General features: G+C 30.7%; 3 protein-coding genes across 5 annotated transcripts; all 3 read left to right on the top strand.

Moving 5' to 3' along the window:
* Positions 1 to 578: 578 nt before the first annotated feature.
* LOC100804483 (V-type proton ATPase subunit B 2) lies at positions 579 to 7,251 on the top strand. The gene is made up of 15 exons (XM_003552425.4): positions 579 to 699; positions 888 to 969; positions 1,173 to 1,228; positions 1,362 to 1,460; positions 1,811 to 1,870; positions 2,625 to 2,736; positions 2,813 to 3,021; positions 4,353 to 4,484; positions 5,005 to 5,142; positions 5,392 to 5,542; positions 5,630 to 5,712; positions 6,345 to 6,392; positions 6,586 to 6,639; positions 6,720 to 6,803; positions 6,901 to 7,251. Exons 2-15 carry the CDS (start codon positions 912 to 914, stop codon positions 7,084 to 7,086), a joined length of 1,470 nt encoding a protein of 489 aa, XP_003552473.1. The 5' UTR covers positions 579 to 699; positions 888 to 911; the 3' UTR covers positions 7,087 to 7,251.
* Positions 7,252 to 11,994: 4,743 nt separating this feature from the next.
* On the top strand, positions 11,995 to 13,517 carry LOC100803960 (AT-hook motif nuclear-localized protein 23-like). Of its 3 annotated transcripts, none has more exons than XM_003552424.4 (2): positions 11,995 to 12,262; positions 12,421 to 13,517. In XM_003552424.4, exon 2 carries the CDS (start codon positions 12,433 to 12,435, stop codon positions 13,237 to 13,239), a length of 807 nt encoding a protein of 268 aa, XP_003552472.1. In that variant the 5' UTR covers positions 11,995 to 12,262; positions 12,421 to 12,432; the 3' UTR covers positions 13,240 to 13,517.
* An 11,643-nt stretch (positions 13,518 to 25,160) lies between these two features.
* LOC100809269 (UDP-glycosyltransferase 74G1-like) lies at positions 25,161 to 27,078 on the top strand. Its single transcript, NM_001398405.1, has 2 exons — positions 25,161 to 25,841; positions 26,148 to 27,078. The coding sequence occupies exons 1-2, from the start codon at positions 25,215 to 25,217 to the stop codon at positions 26,898 to 26,900; spliced, it is 1,380 nt and encodes a 459-aa protein (NP_001385334.1). The 5' UTR covers positions 25,161 to 25,214; the 3' UTR covers positions 26,901 to 27,078.
* Positions 27,079 to 27,738: the final 660 nt, after the last annotated feature.

Here is a 27,738-nt window from a genome sequence, read left to right as displayed (position 1 = left end):
TATACTTATAATTTAATAAATTTTAATTAATAATAGAAAAATGTTACAGAAAATTGATTTTTCCTCGTGTCATTTCATAGAAGATCTACACTCACGAGAACTTTGTGTACAAAAATTAACAAGAATTTTCATCAATTAAAAAATATACAATTACACAAAATATACAATATTGTTTTTTGTTTTACAATACTATCAGTATGCAGTATTTTTTTTAAAGAATAAGTCTCTGGTTTTTATAATAATAATAAGGATAAATACTTATTTTTGTTATTGAAAACATAAAATATTAATAAATTGGTTTCTTTTATAAGATCATTTTATCATTAAATAATTTGATAATAAATCATATTTTTGGAAGACTAATTTTACATTATATTATAAATTTTAAGGATTCATTTGTTATTAAATTATCCATAAAACTCATTTATGAAACCTTTTACTAAATTGAAATTTTTATATTTTATAAACCAATTCCTTGCACTTTTAAAATCTAAAATGATAATAATATAATAAAAAAACATATATTTTAATTATTATCTGTCCTGACAATAATTGTTATTTCCACGATGGTTCCTGAATTTATTTGGGCCATCTATTAGATCTGTCACATACACACCCACATCGACCATCTTCTCTCTTCTCTCTTCCTTTTCAGATCACACGCACACAGTTACGCTCTTCAAATCTATCTCTTCTCAGGTTAGTTACTCTCTTCATTCCTTCAATTCTCGTGTTTTTTTCTCCATACTCTAATAACTCGACCTCGAGGATCAATAATCACTGAAACATTTTTGTTCTTAAGCTATTGGTTTGGTTGGTTCACTATACTTCCTCTTGCCGTGCCTTTAAATTCTTAGTGGGTGTTTTCACGTTTTGACTCTTTGCAGCGATTCTTGCTTCAAGTTCCAGAAATGGGTGTGGCTCAAAACATTCCCGATGCGGAGGAGGGAACCTTGGAGATTGGAATGGGTGAGTATCGTTTCTATTTAACTATTTTGTGTTAGTTTTGATATTATCATTGTGGATATATTCACCAATGTTTGATAAATAAAAAAAACCTCTTTGTTTGATGCATGCCATTATTATGGAAATAAAAGAGACAGTTTTGAATGGGTATTGGATTGATCAATTTTTGAAATTTGTAACTTTGTGATTGTCTGTTCGTGCTGCAGAATACAGAACTGTTTCTGGAGTTGCTGGGCCATTGGTCATTCTTGATAAAGTTAAGGTAACGAGTGTAGTGTAATACTCTATTTGCTTTGTTGCTTATGGCTTATTCTAAAGTTTGCAACTTTTCTCAATGAAGATGACCAACTATTTTTTATGTTATGACTGAGTTTTATGCTGATCAACTGCATCAGGGACCCAAGTTTCAAGAGATTGTTAACATTCGCTTAGGAGATGGTACTACTCGGCGTGGACAAGTGCTAGAAGTTGATGGTGAAAAGGCTGTTGTTCAGGTCTGCCCAGTGCCTTCTCCCTAACTGGCTAGCGCATCTCTAATCATTTGTTTTGCTTCTTGAGACTGGGAGATGGTAGTTGCATATATCATGAAGAGATACTTTGCCCTTATCTTTGATATGATGATGTCCTCATTTTATTGTTTTACCTATTACCAAATGTTCTATAATTATGCTGGTGTTTCTCAATCTTTATGAGTTAGTAAGAAAGCCTTCATTGCTGTCTGCTTTATTGATGTTGTGGTATTGACTTCAATAGCAAATGGTTTTGTCTATCTTGTTTTATCTTCTGCTGCTGCTATTATTAAAACAGTGGGCTTGTTTATTTACCATTGTGTATCATTCACCAGGTCTTTGAGGGTACATCTGGGATTGACAATAAATTTACAACTGTGCAATTTACTGGAGAGGTATAAACTCTTTTTATTATTACCTACTTTATTTCAAAATTAAATGTAAATTTATGTATGCAAAATTTGTTCTGAATTTTTTGTCAATGTATCTGTTGATTTGTGACTTGGTTCAGTAACATTGTAATTCTAACTGTGCAGGACCTAGATAACATGTTAACTATTAGTTTGAGAGTTATATTTTTGTTCTTGTTAATTTAGAATTGGGTCAATCAGTGGCTAGTCTTTCAATATGCCCTCTTCTAAATTATAATAGTGAATAAATAAGACATATCCTAGTATAGATTAGTAATCCCATTAGCATGTCTAAACTGTAGTTGAGAAAACAGTGAAGGGTTGTTTCCTTGTTATCATATTGATTACATTACCTGTCAATTAACTTGATTAAATGAAAAAAAAAATTATATTATGAGTTTGCTTTTAGAAGGGTACCTTGATATATATACTGGTTAGCCTGCTAATTGAGAAGATAGCATCCAAGAAGAAAATAGAGGAGGAATTGCAATTTGCCAAATTTGTGGGATTTATAGTTTGGCTTCTGTCTACTATTTACATATTAAATTTGTTCTAGAAGGATAATTTCCCAAGTTTTATCCTTTCCAATCTGATTACCTTCTAATTACTTTATCCCCTTCTACCAATTTATCCATGTTATTGATTATTGAATCCTTTTTCATTTTGATTCTTTGATTTTGTTTGAATCAGTTTAACTGTTGACTCCCATTTTTTCCTTAATTATTGTTTTTGTTCACAGGTGTTAAAAACTCCAGTATCATTGGACATGCTTGGCCGCATATTCAATGGTTCTGGAAAACCAATTGATAATGGTCCACCCATTTTACCTGAGGCTTACTTGGACATATCAGGTATATAATTTCTTCTGGGGAGGTCTGAATATGCATGTTTTTCTTTGCCTTTTTAAATATTTTCCCTGTAATTCAGGAAGTTCCATCAACCCTAGTGAGAGAACCTATCCAGAGGAGATGATACAGACAGGAATATCTACCATTGATGTCATGAATTCTATTGCTAGAGGTCAAAAGATCCCTCTATTCTCAGCTGCTGGTCTCCCCCATAATGAAATTGCTGCACAGATATGCCGTCAGGCTGGCTTAGTCAAGCGACTAGAAAAGTCTGATAATCTTCTCGAGGTATATACAACGTATTAAAGTGAATTTCCTATGTTAAATGTGCCTGAATTATATGTTTAGGACCTCACATTTTGTATTCATACTTTCTTAGCATTGGCAATTTGAGTGTTTTCATCATTCAGCAGCATGTTTAAGGACTTGAAAAGAAAGTAGACTTATTGGGCTGACCTCTTCTCCTTGTCCATTTATTTACCCTGCACCCTCTTGTCAATGCTCATTGCACATGCATTACTTTAGTTGCAGGATTTAATGCAGTGGAACAGTTATGCCTTTTTTTTTTAATAAATGAATTAATTCCTTCAATAAATGTTGAGTTCATTCCTTGTTCTTGTATTTGCCAATAGTTTGTTGCTTGAAGCTAGAGCTGTCAAAAAGGACCCAAACTCAAGGATCAACCTGGCCCACCAAGGATCCGGGCCAGGCCAGGCCCATAAAGGGGGAGATTTTGCAGTTGGATATACAACTTGACCCAACCCACTTACGACCCTACCCACTTAATCCACCTAAAAAATAACCTATTAGTATTTTATAATATTTTTTAGGACTTTAAAATGTTTTGTTCATTTAATTAGAAAGAGTAAAACTCACCTAAAATACACTTTTAGGTATTTTGTAATATTGTTCAACATTATTTTATTTAGTGTCTTGTTCAAGATTATTTTTAAAATTTTTGTTATTATAGTTCTAGACTTCTAGCTCGTGATAATATGTCTTGCTGTGGTGTGTGGATAGTGAAAAATTTAATTTAACTAATATTTTTCTAATTTATTTTTCTAAAAAAATGATTTTTTTGTTGAATTTTCCTTTTTTCTTAAATAATATTTTTTATTTTATTTTAGGTGGGTTGGTGGGTCAACCCGTTTAACCCACAACCTGTGGTGGGCTGGGCCGGGCCACTTTTTTCTGGAATCAACTTTAAGTGGGTTGGGTTTGGTTGGCCCGTTTAAGAAGTGGGTCGAGGTGGGTCAGGTCCAACGGGCTGGGTCAGCCCGTTTTGACAGTTCATAAACTTTTATTGCCTGCAACTCACAGTATTATTGCTTGGTTGACTATCAGGCATGTGGCTTTAGAATCAGCTTATTTATTGGGGATATGAAAACTTGTACTAAATTACAATATTACAGTTACCTACATGTCCTTAAAAATTGAAATTTCAATATTAAATGACCTTGCCTTTTGTTTTATCCCTTACAGATTATCTAGTTATCTAGTTTTCTACTAATTGCCTTCAAATTAATAAGCCTATTTTCTTCTTATTCATTTATTGGAACTTGTTACTTTACACTAAGATGAAGAAAGTGGTTTTTCCATCTAATTTTGTCAATATACAGGGTGGAGGAGAAGAGGACAATTTTGCCATTGTGTTTGCAGCTATGGGAGTTAACATGGAGACTGCACAGTTTTTCAAACGTGACTTTGAGGAAAATGGCTCGATGGAGAGAGTGACCCTTTTCCTTAATCTGGTAGTCTTTAGAACCAGTATGCAAATGCTCTTTTATTCCTATTTCTTTGTTGTTTACTTGCCTTCATTTCCTTCTTTGTAATTTTGTCTATGTATTTGAGACATTAAAGAAAAATATTGCCCTTGTTTGTACCAATATTGTCTGGTAATTGGAATTACCAGAATACAATTTTATTTTGTTCATTTTTCTATGGGATGTTACACTAAAATTATTCCCTGTCTGGATAGTATCAAAAGGTTATTGTAGTCTGATCATTGTCTTTAATCAAAACAAATTGACATAGTTGTAGTGATAATGTCCATGATTAATACAAAACAAATCTTTTCCCTTGTTAAGCTGAATTTCTTGTAAAATTTTGAAATAGAAAAATAAAATTAGGAAGTACTATTTGGTGGATGTATGACCTTACAATTGTTTTTTTGTGGATGATCATTGTGCTATTTGCAAATTTTGATTTCATGACCTGTATGAAGGAGCTGATCATTAAAATCCTGTCTCTTGTTGCTGTGATTTATTACAGGCAAATGATCCTACGATTGAGCGTATCATCACTCCTCGTATTGCTCTTACTACTGCTGAATATTTGGCATATGAATGTGGCAAGCATGTTCTTGTGATACTAACTGATATGAGTTCTTATGCTGATGCTCTTCGTGAGGTAATGTACCTAAAACTATTATAATAAGGTGGCAAAAGAAAAGAAAAGAGATGGGAAATCTTTTATAGTCTCTATCATTGCCATGGGATCATAGTTTCCTTGTTTGTCTACAAATAATATTTCAAGCTGGCATAATAGTTGCTAGTTGACATGTATTTATATCTTTTTCTCAGAGTATTAGAAGTAACAAAGTATTTTGCAAACAATTAGATTGACAATGGAACTATTAACCCCTTCTGGATCTTGTAGGTATCTGCTGCCCGAGAAGAAGTACCTGGTAGACGTGGGTATCCCGGCTACATGTATACAGATCTTGCAACAATATACGAACGTGCTGGAAGAATTGAGGGGCGAAAAGGCTCTATTACACAAATTCCAATTCTAACCATGCCTAATGATGGTGATGAAATATTATTGAATCTTATCAGCTATCATGCATTATGCACTCTCAATTCTGACTGATTATTTTTCTTGAACTTCTGTACAGATATTACGCATCCAACTCCTGATCTTACAGGATATATTACTGAGGGACAGATATATATCGACAGACAGTTGTATAACAGGCAGGTGGGTTCTTTGAAGATTTTTGGCTGTTATAAATAATGTATAAAATGCTAGGTTAGTCACCTGAATTATGTACAAAAGAATTTGGTGCAGAATAAATCTTAACATTTGACACATGATATTAATTGAAGAAAACTACATTTTCCCCAATATGTAAATTTTCTTTTTATCATGGCCTTAACAAGTATTTTGAAATGGTTTGTTTTTAGATTTCCATTGACATATAAAGGTAGTGGTTGGTGTGTGGATAGAATACAACATAGCATTTTGTTCTGTTTTGAGCTTTTGGTTCCCCCTTAGTAGAACCAAAATGTACCCTATTTTTGTCTCGTTTTCTATTCTATGCTATTTTTAAAATGCACCAAACATAAAATAAAACACATTTTCTGTTCCATCCCATTTTAAATCGTTTACCAAACCCTACTAAAAATTAAGATGGAATGCTGTGACCAAATAGGATCACCTGTAAGATCAATAGAGATTTTATTATGTTCATCCTTGCATTACCGCATAAAATCCTTTTATTCCAATGATGTGCTCTGTTCTTGATGTATTTAAGTAGGTATCAAATTAAAGCCACTTGCTTACGAAATATTAGACTGAAACTTAACATTCAATTCCTTTTTTATTGACAGATATATCCTCCAATCAATGTCCTTCCATCATTGTCTCGTTTGATGAAGGTAAGGTTAATCTTGTTCGTTTGATGTCAAAATGGCACCAACAGATAAATTTGTGACGTTTTGGATGGGTGAGTGGTGCCTACCACTGGATTCCATCCAACAATCACTAAAGACTCTGCAACTTGTTTTCCTGGCTAAAGCAGCATTACCCTTATTAGTTCAAAAAGTAAATTTTTAAGGTTTGCTTATGCAGAGTGCCATTGGTGAGGGAATGACACGAAAGGATCATTCTGATGTGTCCAACCAGGTCTGGTTTTGCCTGCTTACCACATTGCTATTTTTTCTGTTTATAAACCATCTCATTGGTGTTATTTTGTTTCTTTTAAGCTCTATGCAAATTATGCCATTGGAAAGGATGTCCAGGCAATGAAAGCCGTGGTCGGAGAAGAAGCACTTTCATCTGAGGACCTGGTCTCTACTACTTTTCTCTTGGGAATTCTTGTTTGAGTGTAGTGAGATTGTCCTTGAAGTGGTGGTACTAATTAAGTTTATTCTTTATGATCAACAGCTGTATTTGGAATTTTTGGAGAAGTTTGAGAGGAAGTTTGTTGCCCAAGGAGCATACGATACACGCAATATCTTCCAGTCACTAGATCTTGCATGGACTTTGCTTCGGATTTTCCCTCGCGAGCTTCTCCACCGTATTCCTGCAAAGACTCTTGATCAGTTCTACAGCCGAGATGCCAGTAACTGAGGATATAATAATAGCAAGGTCTTATAAGTTATACCTTAGTCACATGCTCAATCATCTTGTAATGACCCTGACTATTGTTTTATTTCTTAGATTTCTCATCCAACAATCTTTATTTCTTCTATCACACCATATTCATCATATATAATAAAAGGTTTGAGTGCCTCAGTTTGTTGGATATTTTGATTTCCTGTGCCATGTTTTTTCAATTAGTTGCCACCAGTGAGGGCGTTTAATTGCATTGTGGGATATTCAGTGCTGCTAAGATTTTTTATTTCCCATGTATGCTCTGCCCAAATACTTGTTTTGTAGCAATGTGCATTCATTTTAGGACAGAATGTGTTTTAAGTTGGTTTTTTTAATCAAAATTAATGTTAGTTCTTACACTTTGAAAACAATGATTTTAATTATGGTATTTATGAAAATCAGTGGAATTAGTTTATCATTTTAACTCCGGTAGCTTATTTGACGATGTAGTTAATGGCAGTCACGTGTTAGTCACATGACGACCACATGTTAGCATGTCTGAGTGGCAGGGCAGCCGTGTGACAGTAGAAACTAATTCCTCCACATTTCAAAAAATCGAGGATTGAAATTAGTTTTTTAAATACAATGATTAAGGTCAATTTTGAAAATCTTTTATATTTTATTCCCATGACAAAAATATGCTGCTGCTATATTTGACTCAAACATTATCAGTGGCATGTCTGATGAACATATTTAAAACGTGCATTTTTCTCTTAACAACTAATAGCCCTACCATTACAATTTAGAAGCCACACGTCCAATTGCCCCGTTTGCCAACCACAGCAAATTTGTGCTGTCTCGATTGTGGTTATATATATATATAATATTTTATGAAAAAAAGTATCTTATACAAAAATAAAAAGATTAAATTTAAACTATATGATTATATATAAAGGATTAAAATTTAATATAAAAATATCAGGTAACTTTTTAAGTAATTATATAACATTTTAATTATTTATGTTTAATTATATAATTAAAATCTAATCTTTTCACTTTTATATAAAATATTTTCTTCGATGCGTCATTATATATATATAATATGGTTGGTTCGTGTTTGCGATGCCCCACCGGGTCTATTATAAGGTGGGCAGGTTGTGTTTAGTCTACCGGTGCTCCAAATGTAGCTTTTGGGCCATTAGTTTATTTCAAAGAAATAATTGTTTATTTTTAGAGAACTTTTTTATGTAAATAGTATAAAATAATTTTATATTATTATTATTGATTTTTACAATAAATATAAGAGGGTATTTATTTCACACATAAATTTTTTAATCAGAATACATGAGGGTAAAAAATAATCCTATATTTGTTATGAAACAATCAAATAATTAATCTGGATAATCAATATTTAATATCAATGGAGGAGGTATGAATATTTATTTCCATGAAACAAAAATTTCTTGTGAGTAAAAAATACACATATATTCTCTTTCTATCCACTATTACACTCTCTTTTTAATTGTCTCCATTTATTTTCTAATTTTTGACATTCTCAAAATTTTTATTCATATGCCAATTTTTATTTATGTTCAATCTTATGAATTTATCCACAATAATTTTTTATTTTCCCTCCAATTCTCCTCTTTTAATAGAAAAATATGCTCCTCTCTCAATAAAAATCACTAAAGGGATCTCATTTTTTCTTTCAACAGGTATGCAATGTGTGTATTCATTTCTACAAAATTAGAGTTAAAAATTCAATTTTTTTTTGTCACAAATCGTTTATAGTTAAAAATTAGAGTTGATCTTATAATAAAGTTTTTTTAATAAAAAAAATAACATCTTTAACATGAAGAATATTTTAGTAATTATAATATATACTTTTAAAAAAATAATTTAATCAAACATGTTTTAATTATTCCTGAAAATATAAAAATATTTCCAATTTATCAAACATTTTTTTTATTAAATATCCAAAAAATAATATTCTATATTTTATTTTCAAAAATTAATATTATCGAGACTAAAAAATTATTCTTAAAACAAATACTGCCTGAGTCATATCAACATTAATTTCACCCGGTTGTCTTAAGAGTCTGAGTCCATCGTACATGCAGTCCTATCTGCATTGGAAACAACAAAAGGGGTGTCAATGTTAGAGCTGTTAAAATATCATATAGTTTTATGTATAGTCAAAATAAAAAGTAAAAATACGTATAGATAAGATAATATTTTATCGTTAAAAAAAGATAATATACTTTAAGTTTGGATATACACGGTAGTGAGTATAATACATGATCATTCTGGAGATGGTGACTCTATTAATAGTTGGATTGAAATCCTATACTCGTGGATAATCAGCTTTGTGCTTTGATACATTTTCTCTACCAGTAATGTCAACTTTACAAGTCACATGCAATTGCATAGACACAACAAGGAGATAAGAAAACACAAGGGGGTGAGCAAAGTCAGATAAAAACGTGGAACCATAATAATAATAATCAATTAAAGAAAATAATTAATTATAAAACATAATATCTTAGGTAGTTAAATTAACAAAATAATTTCTACAGTCTTATTAATACAGTTAACACACATGGCGAGACAATAACAAGTGCAATGAATTATGAATATTAAAAAGAAAAACCACAATTGCATACATTCTTATTATGCAATGCGTGAGGGTCATTTCAAATCACAATCTCATTATATTGCAGACTCCAATCTTCATCGAGATGAGTAATTGGGATCTCGTGTTCAATATGCATCAACTTGATACTAATCTTACTCAAGTTACAACCTTGAATCCTAAACACACCATTCCAAATGTAGCTCACTCTTTTAAAATTCAACTTTAAATGCGTATGCATGCGATAATCACTTTTCATGGTACATATCAATAACTATTAACTAGTCCAACATCATTACCAGTATACAATAAAATTCCAAAGGACTGATCTGCAATGCATAAGAATTTTTGTGGTAATTTTTAACTATTATTGTGTAGGGATCTTTTAGCAACACACAAAGGATTTAATTGTAATTTTTACAATTATGTGACGGACATATTAGCAATATATATATACAAGGGATCTATTTGCAATTTACAGGGGACTAATACACAATTTTCTAGGGGTCATTTTGCAAAATTGTAGAGGTTGTTTTGCATTTTTTAATATTAGGGTTTAAGGGGAATTTTTGTAAATAGGATCATTTTATAATATTTTTTAAAATTTATAATTATCCCAATTAAGCCTAAATTAACATTTCTTTAAATAAGCAGTCAAAAATATTTCTTTATTAATTTTGTGATAAATTAAGTTTAATCTCATCCCCAACTTACTCCTACTAGGTATTAGGGGCCATTTAGCAATTTTGACTTGAAAAATCTTAAATTTATTATTTATAAATTAGTCCCTATACTATAGTTGTTCATAAATTGACATTAATATTTTAAATTCTCTTCCATATTTCATTCCATCAATCCTTCAAATATCACTTGATCAAATCCAAAGACGATCAAGGTCATGAAAATAGAATGACTAACATAAATTTCATGCTACCAAAAATAAATCACCACAAAGGAAATACCACTAAAAAATCAAGTTCATCCGGCTTAAAACAATAAAAGAAATCATTTATCATATAACAAAATAAAAGAGAATTAAATATGGAGAGTTGGGCTATAGTTTTCCTGTGGTTCCTTAACTTTTTATAAAGTACGAAAGTGTTTCTAAAGTAAAGTAACGAGAAACTTTTTACTACATCAGATAGTATAAGGCTTTTGGCTAGCTAAACTACACAAAAGTGAGCATCACTTGGCTTTTATGTCACCAAGTAAAATTGTGTGGTAAATTTTAAGCCACCACCCACATCAGTTTTACATACTAAATATTTTAATAGTTAATAATTATACTAATAATAGATTTTCTAATTGTTATATAAAATTTTTGGAGGAAGAGTAAGAAATTAATAACCGTAAAATTAACAAATCATAAAGCTGGTTGGGCACGATGCTTAAGAACCTGGATTGATTTTTATAAAACATAATATTAAAACATACACAGAAAATCTAAGCTATTTTTGTTTTTTTTTTTTTACAAACAGAAGTCTAAGCTAACTAGTTAATCAGAGGACTTTGACAAGTTGAGTATATAATATGTAACATATATATTAGAAAGGGATTCATAATTAATTCCAATGACGGCTAAAAAGAAACATCTAATTTTAAGGAGAGGTAAGAAATTATCATATAAAGGACCATCTAAATTTTATTTAGGGAAAGAGACAATTAAAGTTCACTCATCAATAGACAAAAATATACTTTGTGAGTATATTTTTTTTCTTTTCCTTATCCATTTCCCCAGCTCTCTTTTACTGTATAATTTTTCTTTTTAGCAGGGAGCTTCTATGCAGACCAAGGCTAATAAACTATATTAATATATTCGACGGATTGTGTCTTGTGATTATTACAAACATTAAAAACTTTTTGAACTTCAAATACATGTGAAATAAATTAATCTTAACTACACACAAGTCATTTAAATTTCACAACTTGTATTAATTTACTTTTGCCAGCTGGTGTGTGAAAACAAATGACAAGGCATCTAGGGGAAGATTTCAACCCTAACAACCTAACAAGATATATATAGGAAGAGCTGCACGTCGAGTCAAAACCTCTTGAACTAAGTCAAAAGACTGTTATAAACAGATCAAGAACAATTTGTATCCCTTGTGTCAACAAGCCTGTTTATGTTCATTGATGACCAAAAGAAAAAAAAACGCTATATTTCTTTTTTGTAATCAAGTAATTGTTCAACATGTGCAAGAATTACTTATTAGCTAAGGTTGCAAATATTTTAGGTTTTCTCTTAGTCGAAAGGTGACCTAGGTTTCCTAAATAATCATCTAACCCCTCTCTCTCTCTCTCTCACCCACTCGCACACATCCTCCAAAGATATAGACATAACATTTTAGCTTCACCCCATGATTTTAAAACTTTATAAATGTGGTTTTCAAAGAAACCAATAAAATAAGTACATAGTTTAATCCCATGATCATTATTTTATTCTTGCGTATACTTTTATGGTTGTGAGAATGGCTGCAGGTTGCCCACTTTATTTGTCTCTCTCTTTCCCTTCCAACCTCATCCCATTCCGTTTTCTCTGCAGTACTCAATTGATCCCTTTGTTTTTCTATTCGTTCTGAGGTTTGAATCATTGGGCACTCCCTAATACTTCTTTTAAAATTCCCTGTACATAATTTAATTCTTCATGTTACTATTCTAATTAAATTCCTCTTATTTTAATTACTCCAATTTTTTATTTTATTTTATTTCCTCTTGTTTTTCTGTTTACACTTCTTTAGAGCTTTGTGTGTATGGCCGGCATAGACTTGGGTTCAGCATCACATTTTGTTCATCATCGCCTTGAACGCCCTGACCTTGAAGACGATGAGAACCAACAAGACCAAGACAACAACCTTAACAATCACGAAGGGCTTGACCTAGTTACACCAAATTCAGGTCCTGGTGATGTTGTTGGTCGCAGGCCAAGAGGAAGACCTCCAGGTTCAAAGAACAAGCCAAAACCACCAGTTATCATCACAAGAGAGAGTGCAAACACCCTTAGGGCTCACATCCTTGAAGTTAGTAGTGGTTGTGATGTCTTTGAATCAGTCGCTACCTATGCAAGGAAGCGACAAAGAGGGATCTGTGTCCTTAGTGGGAGTGGAACCGTGACCAACGTGACGTTGAGACAGCCAGCTGCAGCAGGTGCCGTCGTCACGCTGCACGGAAGGTTTGAGATCCTGTCTTTGTCAGGATCGTTCCTCCCACCTCCCGCTCCACCAGGTGCTACAAGTTTGACCGTGTTCCTTGGTGGAGGACAGGGTCAAGTGGTGGGAGGAAATGTTGTTGGTCCTTTGGTGGCTTCTGGGCCTGTTATTGTTATTGCTTCATCTTTTACTAATGTAGCATATGAGAGGTTGCCCTTGGATGAAGAGGAATCTATGCAGATGCAACAAGGGCAATCATCTGCTGGCGGTGGTGGTAGTGGTGGTGGAGTCAGTAATAACTCTTTTCCGGACCCGTCTTCTGGGCTTCCATTCTTCAATTTGCCCCTTAACATGCCTCAGTTACCTGTTGATGGTTGGGCTGGGAACTCTGGTGGAAGGCAATCTTACTGATCCAGCTTCTTTAGGGGCACAGAGGTGAGAAGTTGAATTGATCTTATATATATTGGTCTTCTCTAATCTTTCCTTTGAATTGTTTGTGAAGAAGTACTGATTTTTCTATTGAAGACTCGTTTTATTTGGCTAGGTTTGTTGTAAGGACTCAGTTCTAGGAATAACTGTAAAACGTTTCTCTTGGTTGCTGGAGTTGTTAGACTAGACTGTTGTGCATTAACCTTGAGTTGAATAAATCATAGGCTCAAATAAATAACAAAAATATATATTTTGGATTATGAAGTTGGATTGTGATGATGTACGTAATTCGTTTTTCATCTAACAATTTCTTTGTTTCCATGATTAATTAGCATATGGAGGAACAAATAATAGTGGATAGTTTTACTCTAACATGTGAAAACATTATAACAAAAAACACAACCTTGAAGCTATATGGATAACCAACCAATTCGCTCATCAAATATTCAAGACAAATAGATCATTTCTCTTGTTTTGTTGGTATTCTAAAGAATAATTAAGGAATCCTAACATTATTGCTTTTGACCGAGTGAAGTGGAACATCTCTCTCTTATAATTAAGTAACTCCACCACAAACAAGTGGGGAAAAACTAATTATATATTTCTTGATTTGTGTTTCCTTTATTTCATTAGGCCGGCCATAGTGTAGAAGTCGTGTAATAAGCTTAATTAATGTTTTACTAACATACAATTTTATTAACATAATGCAATTTGAGGCTTCTACCTTTGATCCCTTCTAACCTATCTATTTTAGGTTTGAATCAAGTTGGAAAAAAGGGAAGTGGATAAAATAAAAATACACGAAGAGTGAGAGGAAAGAAAGTGTGTGATAGATCTCTAAGTGTGTTTTAACATTTTTTAGGGCGTTACAAAAGTGTTTGGTTTGTCAATATATAATGTTTAAAGCAAACCTTGTTAGAAGCTAAATAGATTTGTCTATCTTATATTTACTATTATCCAATGGTTCAAAGCGACAAAATCTGTGCAAGCAACTACTTTGCGAAACTATGAATATTTTCCAGCTTGTCCTATGTACAGTAGATGAGCTAACTTCGATTGCTAGATTGAGTGAACTAATTCAATAACCTTAGATTCCTAAAGATAGGATTTAACCTATTTCACACTCGTCATACCTAACAAGAGGCATGTTTATCCACAGAATGTCTTAAAAGTATAACATGTTGTAGCTTTGAAATACTTGCATCCAACTTTTCTTTCTTGTTTGTCTCTCTTCTAGTTAATGCTTTAAGACGTACTCTCAAAGGGCAACAAGGTAATCTTTTTAGAGGTTAGCTTAACCATCATGCTTCTATTATCCACACAGTTTCCCTCTCTTTTGCACACACACTTTTATAGTAAATAGAAAAGGTCAAAAGAAGAGAAAACACTTGACTTTTCTTGAATACTTGGTTTGATATATATATATAATGCTCTAAAGCACATATATTGACTCTACAAATTCATCAAAAATATAAATTATTCAAACTTATATAAGAATAAAAAAAGTATTATGAACTTAAATATGTTTGTTGTGTAAACATCAGAATTAATTAGTCTAGTTTTTAAAATTATTTTCCAACAATATGCATAGCTGGAGAAAATTTGGGGGCAATACTGTCTATGTAATTAAATTTTGTGTTGATAGTACCACATTGAAAGTGAAATTTTGGTTCATTTTAACCAAATTAATTATAACATGCATCAGGCACTACATCTAATCTTTAGCAATTTTGTTTAACTAATACTTACTAAAAATGTTACTAAAACCTTTGATAACATCAAATATAAATAAATATTATTAATATATTTTCGTGATATTTTATCAAATATTATGTATATTTCATATTATTATATAAAAAATGTCATCAAATATAAATAAATATTATTAAAATGTCGCAAAAATATATTAGTAATATTTATTTATATTTGATGATATTTTTTAAATGTTGTCAAAACATTTTAACAATATTTTTTATTAAATAAAATATTACTAAAAATTATGTGTAGTAGTGACAACTAAATATACTAATTATTCTTAAAATTTCATGAAAATATACGCTCTCATTTTTTTTAACATTTATAATAACCTCCCTTACAAAGAACAAAATGTAATATTTTTCAAATAATTAAGAAATTAGTATAATGTATAAGGAGGTGTTAGTATATATTTTTTAGTTAAACAATTAAGGGAATCCGTGTAAGAGTAGAAAAGGCGAGAACAATGTATGTAATTTCATAAAATTTTAGAGTAATTAGTATAATTTATTCTAACATCATAGGTAAGTGAGACGGATATAAGCTTCTGGTTATTGGTAAGCTTTATGAGATGAATCAATTGTTTGTCTTGTCCCCATTTCCCCTTCAACCCTAACACACACACAAAACACACAATCTTAATTTGGATTTTCTTTGCTAAACAGCTTGGCATGCACATACTTTGTGGATTAACATAATATATATACAACAAAGGTTGTATATCCCTTTCAATATTTATTTTCTTGGTTGTTTCACTAGAACTGCTATCTTTTTCTTTGGTTGATTCACCAGACTTGCATTTTTCGTTCTCTTTGATTGAATCACCGAATTAGCCTCTCTTCTCTCCTTACCTTGGTTGCATCACCCTCAATCCACTATTGTTATCCTTGGTAGGCAGGTATAGCTTCAGAACACTTGGCTTTATCCATGTCCATTTGTCTTTTCTCCTCATTCTTTCTCTTCCCTTGTGAAAACATCCACATGTTTTTATGCAATTTTTCCCACGAACAATATCAGTTTCTGTGGCTTAGCAATAAGGGTTTCTTTTGTATTCTTTCACTAAAATTAAGATCAGTTCGTCTTAGAGGAAAATATTCAAATATTTATGTAAACCTGATTCGAAACTCGATTCCAAGATAAAAATAAATAAACGCTATTGAAAGACATTCCTGCTTTAACGTCTAAATATATTTCAAGGGATTAATCACTTACTTAATTTTGTGTGAAAGATCACTATGGAAAACATTTAAGGAATTACCATCCTATTAGCAAAATGCTTTGTAGCTAGGAATGAAACTCGCTTTAGTTTAGGTAATTATAGTACTGATTTTCGTACTCATTTTAAAAAATATTTTGTACCTAGAGTTATATTTGATTTTATACTCAATAGAAATTAGTATTCATGCCCACATTCTCTGATGAGTACCTAAATACTTACATTTGGACTCGTTACTCACACTTTAGCTAAGTAAAAATGTTATTTCATGTCAAAAATAAAGATAAAGCGCAACGGTTGACTAGTAAAGTTCTCAACCCGCAAACTTTAAAAACAACTTTGTAGTGATAGTGCGAGATAATCACAAAGATGAAAATAATATTAAATGCAAGATATGGGTTAGAATTTTTTATTTTAAAATAATAAGATTAAATCATTTAAAGATATGATTTGTAAATTGAGCTATGGTAAAAGTTGTAATGCTATAATTAATAATATTTTATTTTAAATTTATTACATTAAATAATGTTTAGTTATACATGATACAAGTTGAATAATAAAATACTATATATGCTCACATTTATTTCTATAAATATTCATGTCCTTGACTCCGACCCCTTCATATATATAATGGATCTCTTTTTGTTTTACAACTATCCACTAAATTTAGGCCTAATTATCGTTCTTAATATATTTGTAGGTCACGCCTACATTTGTCAATTTAAATACCAACCTTTCAACAATATTATGTTGGCATGAAATATCGTACAATCAAACAAAATTAGTTGGAAAATAACTGCGGAGAGTGCAGTTCAATCTTGCACATACATTTTTCAAAAGTAATTCAAATAATAATAATAATAATATTTGTTTCAATAAAAAAATTCTTTTAAAAAAATATTCTAAGATGATTAAATTATCTTTGAATGTTTACATTTAAGACAATTTTTGAAAAAATCATCTTAAAATTCTCAATTTTTTTAAGACATTTTAAAATGATTTTTAAAAAAATTATCTTAGATTATAAATAATTTAAGACGGTTTTTTAATTATTTATCTAAAAATTGTTTTAGAATAATATTTTTTTACTTAAAAAAAATTTCACTTTTCATGACGTTGAAATCGAATACGATTTAAAATCATGGTGAAATGTTATTTTTCCCGTTGATCTGACTCGTATAGAGAGAATTACTCTATGTGCAGAGTTTTCCCACAATTAATTAACAGTGTTTACTAAGCTGTCTAATTGAGACACAATTTAATAGTCATCATAATAGGTAATTCACATCAAAAGTTCAATAATAAATGTTCATTATATTTAGTCAAGTATTATGACTGAATCAATAATTTCCATAAATGATAGTATTTATTCATTTAATTTTTTTATTATAAATAGTTTATTAATGCTAATCCGCAAATAAATATTCTCTCAACTTCTACTTGAAAATCATTTATTAAAGTTATTAAATTATTGTAATTAATTACCGCCAAAGCGTACATGTCAATGGTCTAAGAAATATAAGTCTTATTACAAAAGATAATATCTGATACAGATAAATATCATATAACTTAAATTTTATATACAAGATAGATAAATAAGGAAAACACAATTGACCAGGATAAATATGCAATTTCAACAAATGACTCAAGCATTTTAATAATATTATAAAAGATATGATAATAAAAGTGTCGTATATGATGACAACGATATGATGATAAAAGGCTACCTAGCTAGAATAGAAAATTTAAAATTAGTGATAGAACAATCTAAATGTAATTTTTATTAAGAATCACTATACAATTTAGTGATTTCAAAATTAGCAAGAGAAAAATGATTTTCCGTCACTAAATTTAGCCACTAATTTAAGTCCGAGACTTAACCAAACATCTACTAATACAAAATATTTATAGACTTAATCAAATCTCTGCTAGCCAATAACAAACATTTCAAGACTTAGTTAACCAAACCCTAAAAAAATTCCAACATTTAAGTCGTTTAATTTGGTCAATGAATATAGTAATATGTACTTTATAGCAATGTACTTAATTTGAGTTTGAAATTCTAGAATTGTTTTTCTAACAACCAAACATTTTATATTAAAGTTTTATGAACGAGAAGAACTCTTATTATTCTAAGAGAAATGCATAGCAGCAATTAATATTCTTGCAACATATTACAAGTGGACTAAGCACACAAGCTCAATTGAGTGTTCTTTTCCAAAATGTGGGGTGGCAATTGTCTGGCTTTTGTCGTCATCAAAACTCTCATATAAGGAATATTCTCAACTAGGCCATGCATGTATTGGGTTGTTCATTGCTTCACATTTAGCCTAGTATGTTAGCTTTGTTGAATTCGGGCTCGTTATGTGAGATGAGATGGGCCAATAGTCCAGAATAGAGTTTAAATCAAGAGTTGAGTATGCATCTTCATGGGACTTGTCCAATAGTGACATTTTATTCCAAAATTATTTGATTTAGCAGATTAGTTGGACCTTAAATAAATTTTTTTAGATAACTTTGATTTTTTTTAAAAAAAGAGATAGCTCTGGCTCTCTAGCATGGTTGTATCGTGGTCATACCCTGACTAGCTTATTTTAATAATTTTTTAAAAACTTCCCTTTGTCTAACAGAGAGAGCATTTTTGTCTGCTTATTTTTTTATAATAGAATAAGCTTAATTATAAATTTCATCTTCTATTTATCTCAACTCATGAATTTGATGTTCTTCTAATTTAATTCATTAATTAAGTTTCTTATTTTTTTAATTCGATAATTTTAATCCCTAATTCCAAATTTAAATGTTAGACCATTAATTGTTTATATTTAGGGTCACTTGGGGTGGTTTTATTGGAGGTTTTGTTTTTATCCAACAACTTTATTTGGTTTAGACGTTCTTGCTCCTCCTGATTCTTCCTTAGCATGTCTTTGCATCTCTTCTAGCTCTTTACATCTTTCTTCCTCCCTTCATTGTTGGTCTAAAGCTTCCCTTCTCTGAGCTTCTTCAACCTTCCTCCGGTTCTCATAAAGCATCCTTTCAAGATCTTCTTTATTTCTCTTTACGAGCTTGCTCCTGCAGATCAACATAAATGCAATCATAAGGTTTCCCAATGGTTTCAGCCGTAGTCCTATGAAAATAAGTAAACATGCAGAAGTTCACTGCAGTTCCAGCAACTGGAAGCGTAAATACATCATAGTCTGACTAAAACTACCTTCTTTTCTTTTTTTCGTTAAATGGAAATTCATAAACAAGATAAAAAAAAATTGACGATTCTGTCAGAATATCAAAAGAATTAAAATATTAAACCACACCCTAAAATGGCACTTATCTTGGTCTTGTTCTCTATGTAGAGAAAGTAGGACAAATTAACAAGAAGCCCATCATGATATTCATATTCTTGTCACACAGCAGAAAATAATGAATTGGAGGATAAAGTGATTTATAAGGGACTAATCAACTTTCAATAAAATTAAGACATGTGATGATTAACCATTAACGTTTAAATTTAGAATTCAGAACTAAAATTATTGGATTGAAAAAGTAAAAGACCTAATTAATGAATTAAAACGTCTAAATCTAGAGTTGAAAATTAAAATTATCAGATTGAAAAAACAAAAGATCTAATTAGTAAATTAAATTAAAAAAAATCAAATTCATGAATTGAAATAAATAAAGAAATCAAATTTATAATTAAGCCAATAGAATATGAGAAACATAGGACAGATTAAAGTTATTTTATGTTGAAGAACTAACATGGGATGCGCAAATGAAAATTAACAATTGCGCTCAATGCAAGCAAAACAAAGTTTAGCCGTGATGTGACGGACAAATAATATAAAAAGACATGTACATTGGCAAACCAAACGAAAATGGACTTATTGATTTTATTTTTGTTCTGAAAGAAAAAGTCAACATATTATTGAAAAATTATTTTGCAAGTGAACTTAACATGAACTCATAATCAAGCTTAAGGTCCACAAGAGAACGGACATCACTGTTAATTAATATGTTTGGCAATTAATATCGGGTAGGTTGGCCGTTGATTCATTCAGTGCAAGTTGTTTTTTGAATGCTATTGTGCATCTCTATGTTGGCAAGTCACTTTAAATATTATTAAAAAAAATTGCAAGGCAACCTCTAATCACTAATTCACAAAGGTGTTTTCTTAGAAGCTTTTCATGCACATGGCGGGTTGATCGTGAATTTAATTATTGTTGCAATAAAGTCCTGCATTACCGGTTGCATTTAGAGGCTAAGTGGGGAAGTTTCTTTTTTTTTTATTGAATTTTAGAATTAATGTCTCGTTAGGAAACATGTGACTTATGTAGGAACTAATAAATAAATAAATAATTATTAAAGATTAAAATGTAATTAGATTAAATAAGTAAAATTTTCAAATGTATCTGCTACCTGATAAGAGTAGTGATTATAAAAAGGATTAATACCCATTACTCTTAGACAATGTCTCCTTCCTGACAAGTGTTCTTTCTAGTCCCAACCATAAGAAGCATGAAGAGATTAAATTGTAATTAGATTAAATAAGTAAAATTTTTAAAGATAATTATTACATGATAGGAGTAGTGATTATGAAAGGAATTAATACTCACTACTATTAAACAATGTCTTCTTCCTGACAAGTGTTCTCTCTAGTCCCCAACCATAAGGAACTTAGAGAGAGACAACATAAATAATAGAGAAAAGTCTCACTAATAGAGAATGATACACACTGATTATCTATTATTTGTGAAAATTATAGATTTCAAGATCTTGTTGGTTTCTTATAATTGTTAATTTAAGAAATTTTTAAAATTTTTACATGCGATATTAAAACATGTGTTATGAAATTTATGATTCTCTAAGAATAATTTATTTTTTCCTAATTATGTATAAACTTTAATTATAAAATTTAGGAATTATTTTATTTTTTATGCAGCAAGTATGAAATTTTATATTAAAAATATATCAAATTAAATTGATTTTCAAATCACATGTATGAATGATGTTCTACTACGTGAAATTATATTATTTTAAATGTGTTTAATAGAGAAAGTGAAAAAGTACGCTCGTGTTGATCAAATGCATATGGCCAATTTATGGGATGGTACACAATTTCTCTCGCTCACATTTACATGTACGTGATTTATTTTGAGGCCACAAAATAGGGCAGTTACCTTTTACCTTTTGGGAATGGATTTGCACGTTAAGCCGAAAGCTTTTACGTTTTCCAATTCTTTTGAACCTTAGGTAGGTGATCTTGGAATGAACGGAATGAAAAGCAAAAGTCCTCTCCTTAGTAAGTTTGTCTTATAAGTGAAAGGATTTTTTGTAATTGCTATTCCAATCCACTTTTTTCAATTTTCAATCCCACGTGCTCATTTTTTCCCAATACTATTGTTGAATGTCATTAAAGGATTTAAAGTTTATGTTTAGGAATTAAATTAAAATGATTGCTTTGAAATTGTCGATAGCAATAAATATGTATATACTACATATTTGCTTGAACGTATTTAAATGCAAAAGACAAATAAATGTGAATATCATTTTATGGTCTGGAATGAAATTAATAAAATGACTATGAATTATTAATAACAATAAGTATGTGTAGGTCATATATTTGGTCGGAATTAAGTGTATGATAGATGATATATTTGGTCGGAATTAAGTGTATGATAGATTTTTTAATTACCAAAGTGGTCAAATCTATAAGGTTATTTAATTCCAAATTAATAATTATTTCAATTACTCATAAAATAATGGATGCTAAATTATATGATTATTGGTTTAGTACCCAATGTACATAATGGTTTAGTCATTTTAATGCGTATTATATTAGTTTAATCTATTTATTTATTTTTAGTCCATAATGTTTAGTAATGTCACATGAGCCAAAAGTTGGAGAATGTTAGAATTAATGTCTCATGTAAGAGATATGTGACTTATGCATAGACTAATAAACAAATAATTAATAATTAGAGAATAAATTATAATTAGGTTAAGTAGGAGAAGTCTCTAAATGTAACTGCTACTTGATAAGAGTAATGATTATAAAAGGAGTGAATACTCACTAATGTTAAACAAGATTCCCTTCATGACAGAACAATGTTCTCTCTAACCCTTAGTCATCACGAGCATATAGAAAGATAGAAAGTATAGTCAAGGAAGTGAAACTCTTGTTTTGTCTTCTCTTCTTCCAAGGAAATCAAAGTGCACTAAAGAGAAGCCTTACTAATGGAGAAATGTATGCAATGTTTATCTATTATTTGTGAGAATCATAGGTTTCAAGATCCTGTTGGTTTTCTATTATTGTTAATCTAGAGAACCGTTAAAATTTTTACACTGAAGACTTGCATATATGCAACCTGTGGAAGCAAAGCTTTCCAAGTTTATTTTGATGATGCCAAAGACTCAAGATATGCAAAAACCATTAAGATAAGTATTAAAAGAGTTTTTCAAAATATTGAATAGCATAATTTTGTTCAAGAGAATTTTTCAAAAGAAAAATCTTTTACCAAGAGTTTTACTCTCTGGTAATCGATTACCAGAAGGCAGTAATTGATTACCAGTAGCCAACATTCTTTTCAAACTGATTTACAAAGCAGTAATCGATTACCATGAGCATGTAATCGATTACCAATGTTTTAAAACGTTAGATTTCAAATTTCAAGAGTCACAACTTGTGATAAAACATTTTTAAACTTGTGTAATCGATTACACAATATATGTAATTGATTACCAGTATTTCTAAACGTTTTGATTTTCAAATTTAAACATAAAGAGTCACATCTGTTGATGTGTAATCGATTACACTATGATGGTAATCGACTACCAGTGACTGATCTTGAAAAATAAATTACCAAAAGTCACAATTCTTAAGGTGACTAGTTTTTGAAGATTTTTTCAAGAGTCACAACTTTTAAGTGACTAGTTTTAAAAGAGTCACAACTTTTAAAGTGACTTGTTTTTCAAAAGAGTCACAACTTTTAAAGTGACTAGTTTTGAAAAAATTACCAAGAGTCATAAACTTTTAACTTAAGTCATCAAATGACTATAAATATGACCATGGCACGAATTTTAAAAACAGATTTCTTTCATATTCAAAGCATTCTTCTAAGGGTTTTTGTTCAATACTTTTTTTGTCAAGAAAAGTTCATTGGCAAAAAACTTGTGTTATTCTTCTTCTTCATTCCTTCTCCCTCCTACCAAAAGAATTAAAAGAACTAACCGTTTGAGAATTCTTTTGATTCATTCCTTCTCCCTCTTGCCAAAAGAAAAGAACTAACCGTCTGAGAATTCTTTTGATTCATTCATTCTCCCTCTTGCCAAAAGAATTCAAAGAACTAACCTTCTGAGAATTCTTTTGATTCCCCAAACAAAGAATTCAAAGAACTATCCGTCTGAGAATTCTTTGCCCAAACATTGAATTCAAAGAACTAATCGTCTGAGAATTATGTGTAAGAAGCGGGTAGCTTCTTGGTTGTAATAGTGAACACAAGGGAGGGTACATCCTTTGTGGTTCACTTCAAGTAGATGGTATATCTACTTGGTTGTTTAAAGAGAACAAGGGAGGGTACATTCTTTGTGACTCTTTGCTTATAAAGAATTTTACAAGGTTACTGAAAATCTAAAGAACCGTGGGTTGTTTGGGGACTGGACGTAGGCACGGATTGTGGCAGAACCAGTATAAATCTTGTGTTTGTTTTCTTCTTCCCTACACTCTTTATTTGTCCGCTGTGCACTTGTTATTTATGCTTTACTGTTGATTAAGTTATTGTTTCTATTCTTTACTTTCTCATAACTTAGTAGGAAAACTTAATTGAATTTAGTAATATTAAGAAGGATAAATTTTTAATTAGTCAAGACACATTCATAATTAATTCAACCTCCCTTCTTAATTATTTCGAGCCCACTTGATCCAACACAACCCAGAGTTCTACCGTTGTAAGTTTCCGTTATATTTATATAAGAATAATTTATTTAACAAAAAATTTGTATAGAATTCTCACCATATCCAAAACTTATAATTGGTGCATGTAGCTTATAATTACTAATATATTAGTTTTAAGTAAAGGCAACACTCCTAAATTTGTCATTTTTATTTGACAATAAATATACTCTACCAGTTTTTTACTATAGGACATTGTTGAAAAAAAAATCTGAATATTGAGTTAATAACTGGAGGATACAATAAAGATTAAGAGGCATTCCTATTAAAAATTAAATTTGGCTAATGTATGTAGAGCAACGCTATACGGTTGATGCTTTGATTGTTTTTTAATAAAATAAAGACAAAATAAAAATTATGGAATAAAACAATAAATCTCAGCCACGTCTGTTCGTTTGTAATTTGGTCTCATATTTTGTACGATTAAGCATTTCTCAAAGAAAAAATGATAATTATGAGATAAAACAGAAATCAGCTACGTGTGTTGGTGCGTAATTTCGTCTAGCACGATTCAGCATTTCTGGACTAACATACTCAACTTGACCCTTCAATGCTTCTTATGCACAAGTTACAAAAACCTTAATGCAAGTTGACCCTTCAGTGCATCTAACAAAATTGGTTAATACACCTTTTTTTTTTTAAAATGTTGACACTCCAGTGTATATTCTTATTAACAAGTTACATCAAACATTAATACAATTCCGTAATTTAGAAGATAGCTACACAAATGTTCAAGTTTATTAAATGATGATAATCAAATATAATGCTGTTAACTATAGTTTTCTACTTTCACAGGTTATCACATATATAATTTCTCTTGTGTAATATAGTATTGTCCTTGTTATAATTATAAGGTTAATTTAATAGTTAAAAAAAAGAGATTTTAAATTCTTTTTACTAACAAAAATTAATATATTAACAATTGATATTGACCAATAAAAAAAATAATATTATCCTTGATTTATATAAGTAGACCCTCTCTCTATCCACTCCACCTTACACACCAAGGATTAGAGAGATTTATCGAAGAACAAAAGCACAGCCAGTATGGTGCACTGTGTGATCCTACCATATCCAAGTCAAGGCCACATTAACCCCATGCATCAGTTCTCCAAGCTCTTGCAACTACAAGGGGTGAGAATAACACTAGTCACCACCCTTTCCTATAGCAAGAACTTGCAAAACATACCTGCTTCTATTGCACTTGAAACCATTTCTGATGGTTTTGACAATGGTGGTCTTGCAGAGGCAGGGAGCTACAAGACCTACTTGGAACGTTTTTGGCAAGTAGGGGCAAAGACTCTTGCTGAGCTTCTTGAGAAACTTGGTAGATCAGGTAACCCTGTTGATTGTGTTATTTATGATTCCTTCTTCCCTTGGGTTCTTGATGTTGCAAAGGGATTTGGGATAGTTGGAGCTGTTTTTCTCACTCAAAATATGTTCGTCAATAGTATATACTACCATGTACAGCAAGGGAAGTTGCGTGTTCCCCTCACAAAAAATGAGATTTCCCTTCCTTTGTTGCCCAAACTTCAACTTGAAGACATGCCCTCATTCCTCTCCTCCACTGATGGGGAGAATTTAGTTTTGCTCGATTTGGCAGTGGCTCAGTTCTCCAATGTCGACAAGGCTGATTGGATCCTTTGCAATTCATTCTACGAGTTGGAAAAAGAGGTAAGAAACTAGTCTTGTAACACCTTGTGCTTGTGAACACGAGAAATTATTGTATGATTTAATATCAACATGTGTATATAGTCTAGGCTAATTTTCACAACATATATAGTCAAACTTTTAATTTTTTTTTGAAAAATAGTTAATAATATTTAATTATGTGTCAGGTAAAAATTAATGGATCATAAACACGTGACAGGTCTTATGATAATTTCTGCATTTATGCACATAATTATTCTTTCATTTGTTATATAATGTTTTTTACCTTTGATATGTAGTGGTTTGTACTAAAATACAATTTGCTTGTAGGTAAATAATTGGACATTGAAGATTTGGCCTAAATTTAGGACTATAGGACCATGCATAACATCTATGGTTTTAAACAAGCGACTTACAGATGATAATGATGAAGATGATGGTGTTACACAATTTAAGAGTGAAGAATGCATGAAATGGTTAGATGATAAACCAAAACAATCTGTTGTTTATGTTTCTTTTGGGTCCATCGCAGCACTCAACGAAGAGCAAATAAAGGAAATAGCTTATAGTTTGAGAGATGGTGAAAATTACTTTTTGTGGGTGGTGAGGGCCTCAGAAGAAACTAAGCTTCCCAAAGATTTTGAAAAGATATCAGAGAAGGGTTTAGTGATAAGGTGGTGCTCGCAACTAAAAGTCCTAGACCATGAGGCTATAGGGTGTTTTGTAACACATTGTGGTTGGAACTCCACATTGGAAGCCTTGAGTTTAGGAGTTCCAGTGGTTGCAATGCCATATTGGTCTGACCAAAGTACAAATGCAAAGCAAATTGTAGATGTCTGGAAAATGGGAATCAGAGCCACAGTTGACGATGAGAAAAAAATTGTGAGAAGAGAAGTATTAAAGCGCTGCATAATGGAAATAATGAAGAGTGAGAGAGGCAAAGAGGTGAAAAGCAATATGGTGCAATGGAAGGCTTTGGCTGCACGAGCTGTTAGTGAGGAAGGAAGTTCTCATAAAAACATTGCAGAATTCGTGAATAGCTTGTTCAATTTACAACAGAGAATTGCAAATTATCCTGATTAAACCAAGCAGTTTGTTTGTACACTATATATGGTGCATCTTTGTAGAAAATGACATCTTTGTGAGTCATGATGAAGAAGTTATAATTTAAATAAACTATTGGAATAAATTTGGATGTTGACAAACCAGGGCATCTTGCATGTAATCAATTATAGTTTTAATAATAAAGTATTATTTTATTTTGATTGTGATATTTCATTGATTAAATAGTTTTGATAATATTTTAATTAAAATTAAAGACGTGTTATCATAATAGAAATTATGATAATGAGAAATAATTTTTTTTTAAATTTAATCTAAATTATTTTTTATTATAAGATTATTTTAAATATGACATCAATAATTCAGATAAATTAATATACATGGGATAATATTTATTAGATTAATATTATAAATTTCATTTATTAATTTTTATATATAGATGGATTACATGTGAATGTGATCATTAAACTGAATCAATTAAAATTTTCTAAAGATTAAATTTACCATAAATAAACTGTCAATAGAAAATTCTGAAAAAGAGATTTAATAATTTTATTTGACTTGAGATTGTTGTATTAATTAACATGTTATTTCTTATGTTTTAATTTCGAACACATAATATTTTAGAGAACTAGTTAAATGAATATAAGATATGATTAAACACCTGTCAGATTAATGATTAATCAATAAGGAATTAATCAACTCTTGTCAATAAGTTTAAGTTTTATGAATTATATTTTGGCCAAAAAAATTAAATAAAAAATATATAAGTTTCTTAAGTCATTATAATCTATCTCAACAGAGTTTGAGAAGTTTGACAGTCATACCATACTCTAGAGAGTTAACTTAAGACTGTAAA

The sequence above is a fragment of the Glycine max genome, chromosome 18 (genome assembly GCF_000004515.6).
Source record: "Glycine max cultivar Williams 82 chromosome 18, Glycine_max_v4.0, whole genome shotgun sequence".
NCBI lineage: Eukaryota > Viridiplantae > Streptophyta > Magnoliopsida > Fabales > Fabaceae > Glycine > Glycine max.
Note: the sequence above shows the minus strand (reverse complement) of the source record. Positions and strands in the feature narration are given on the sequence as shown.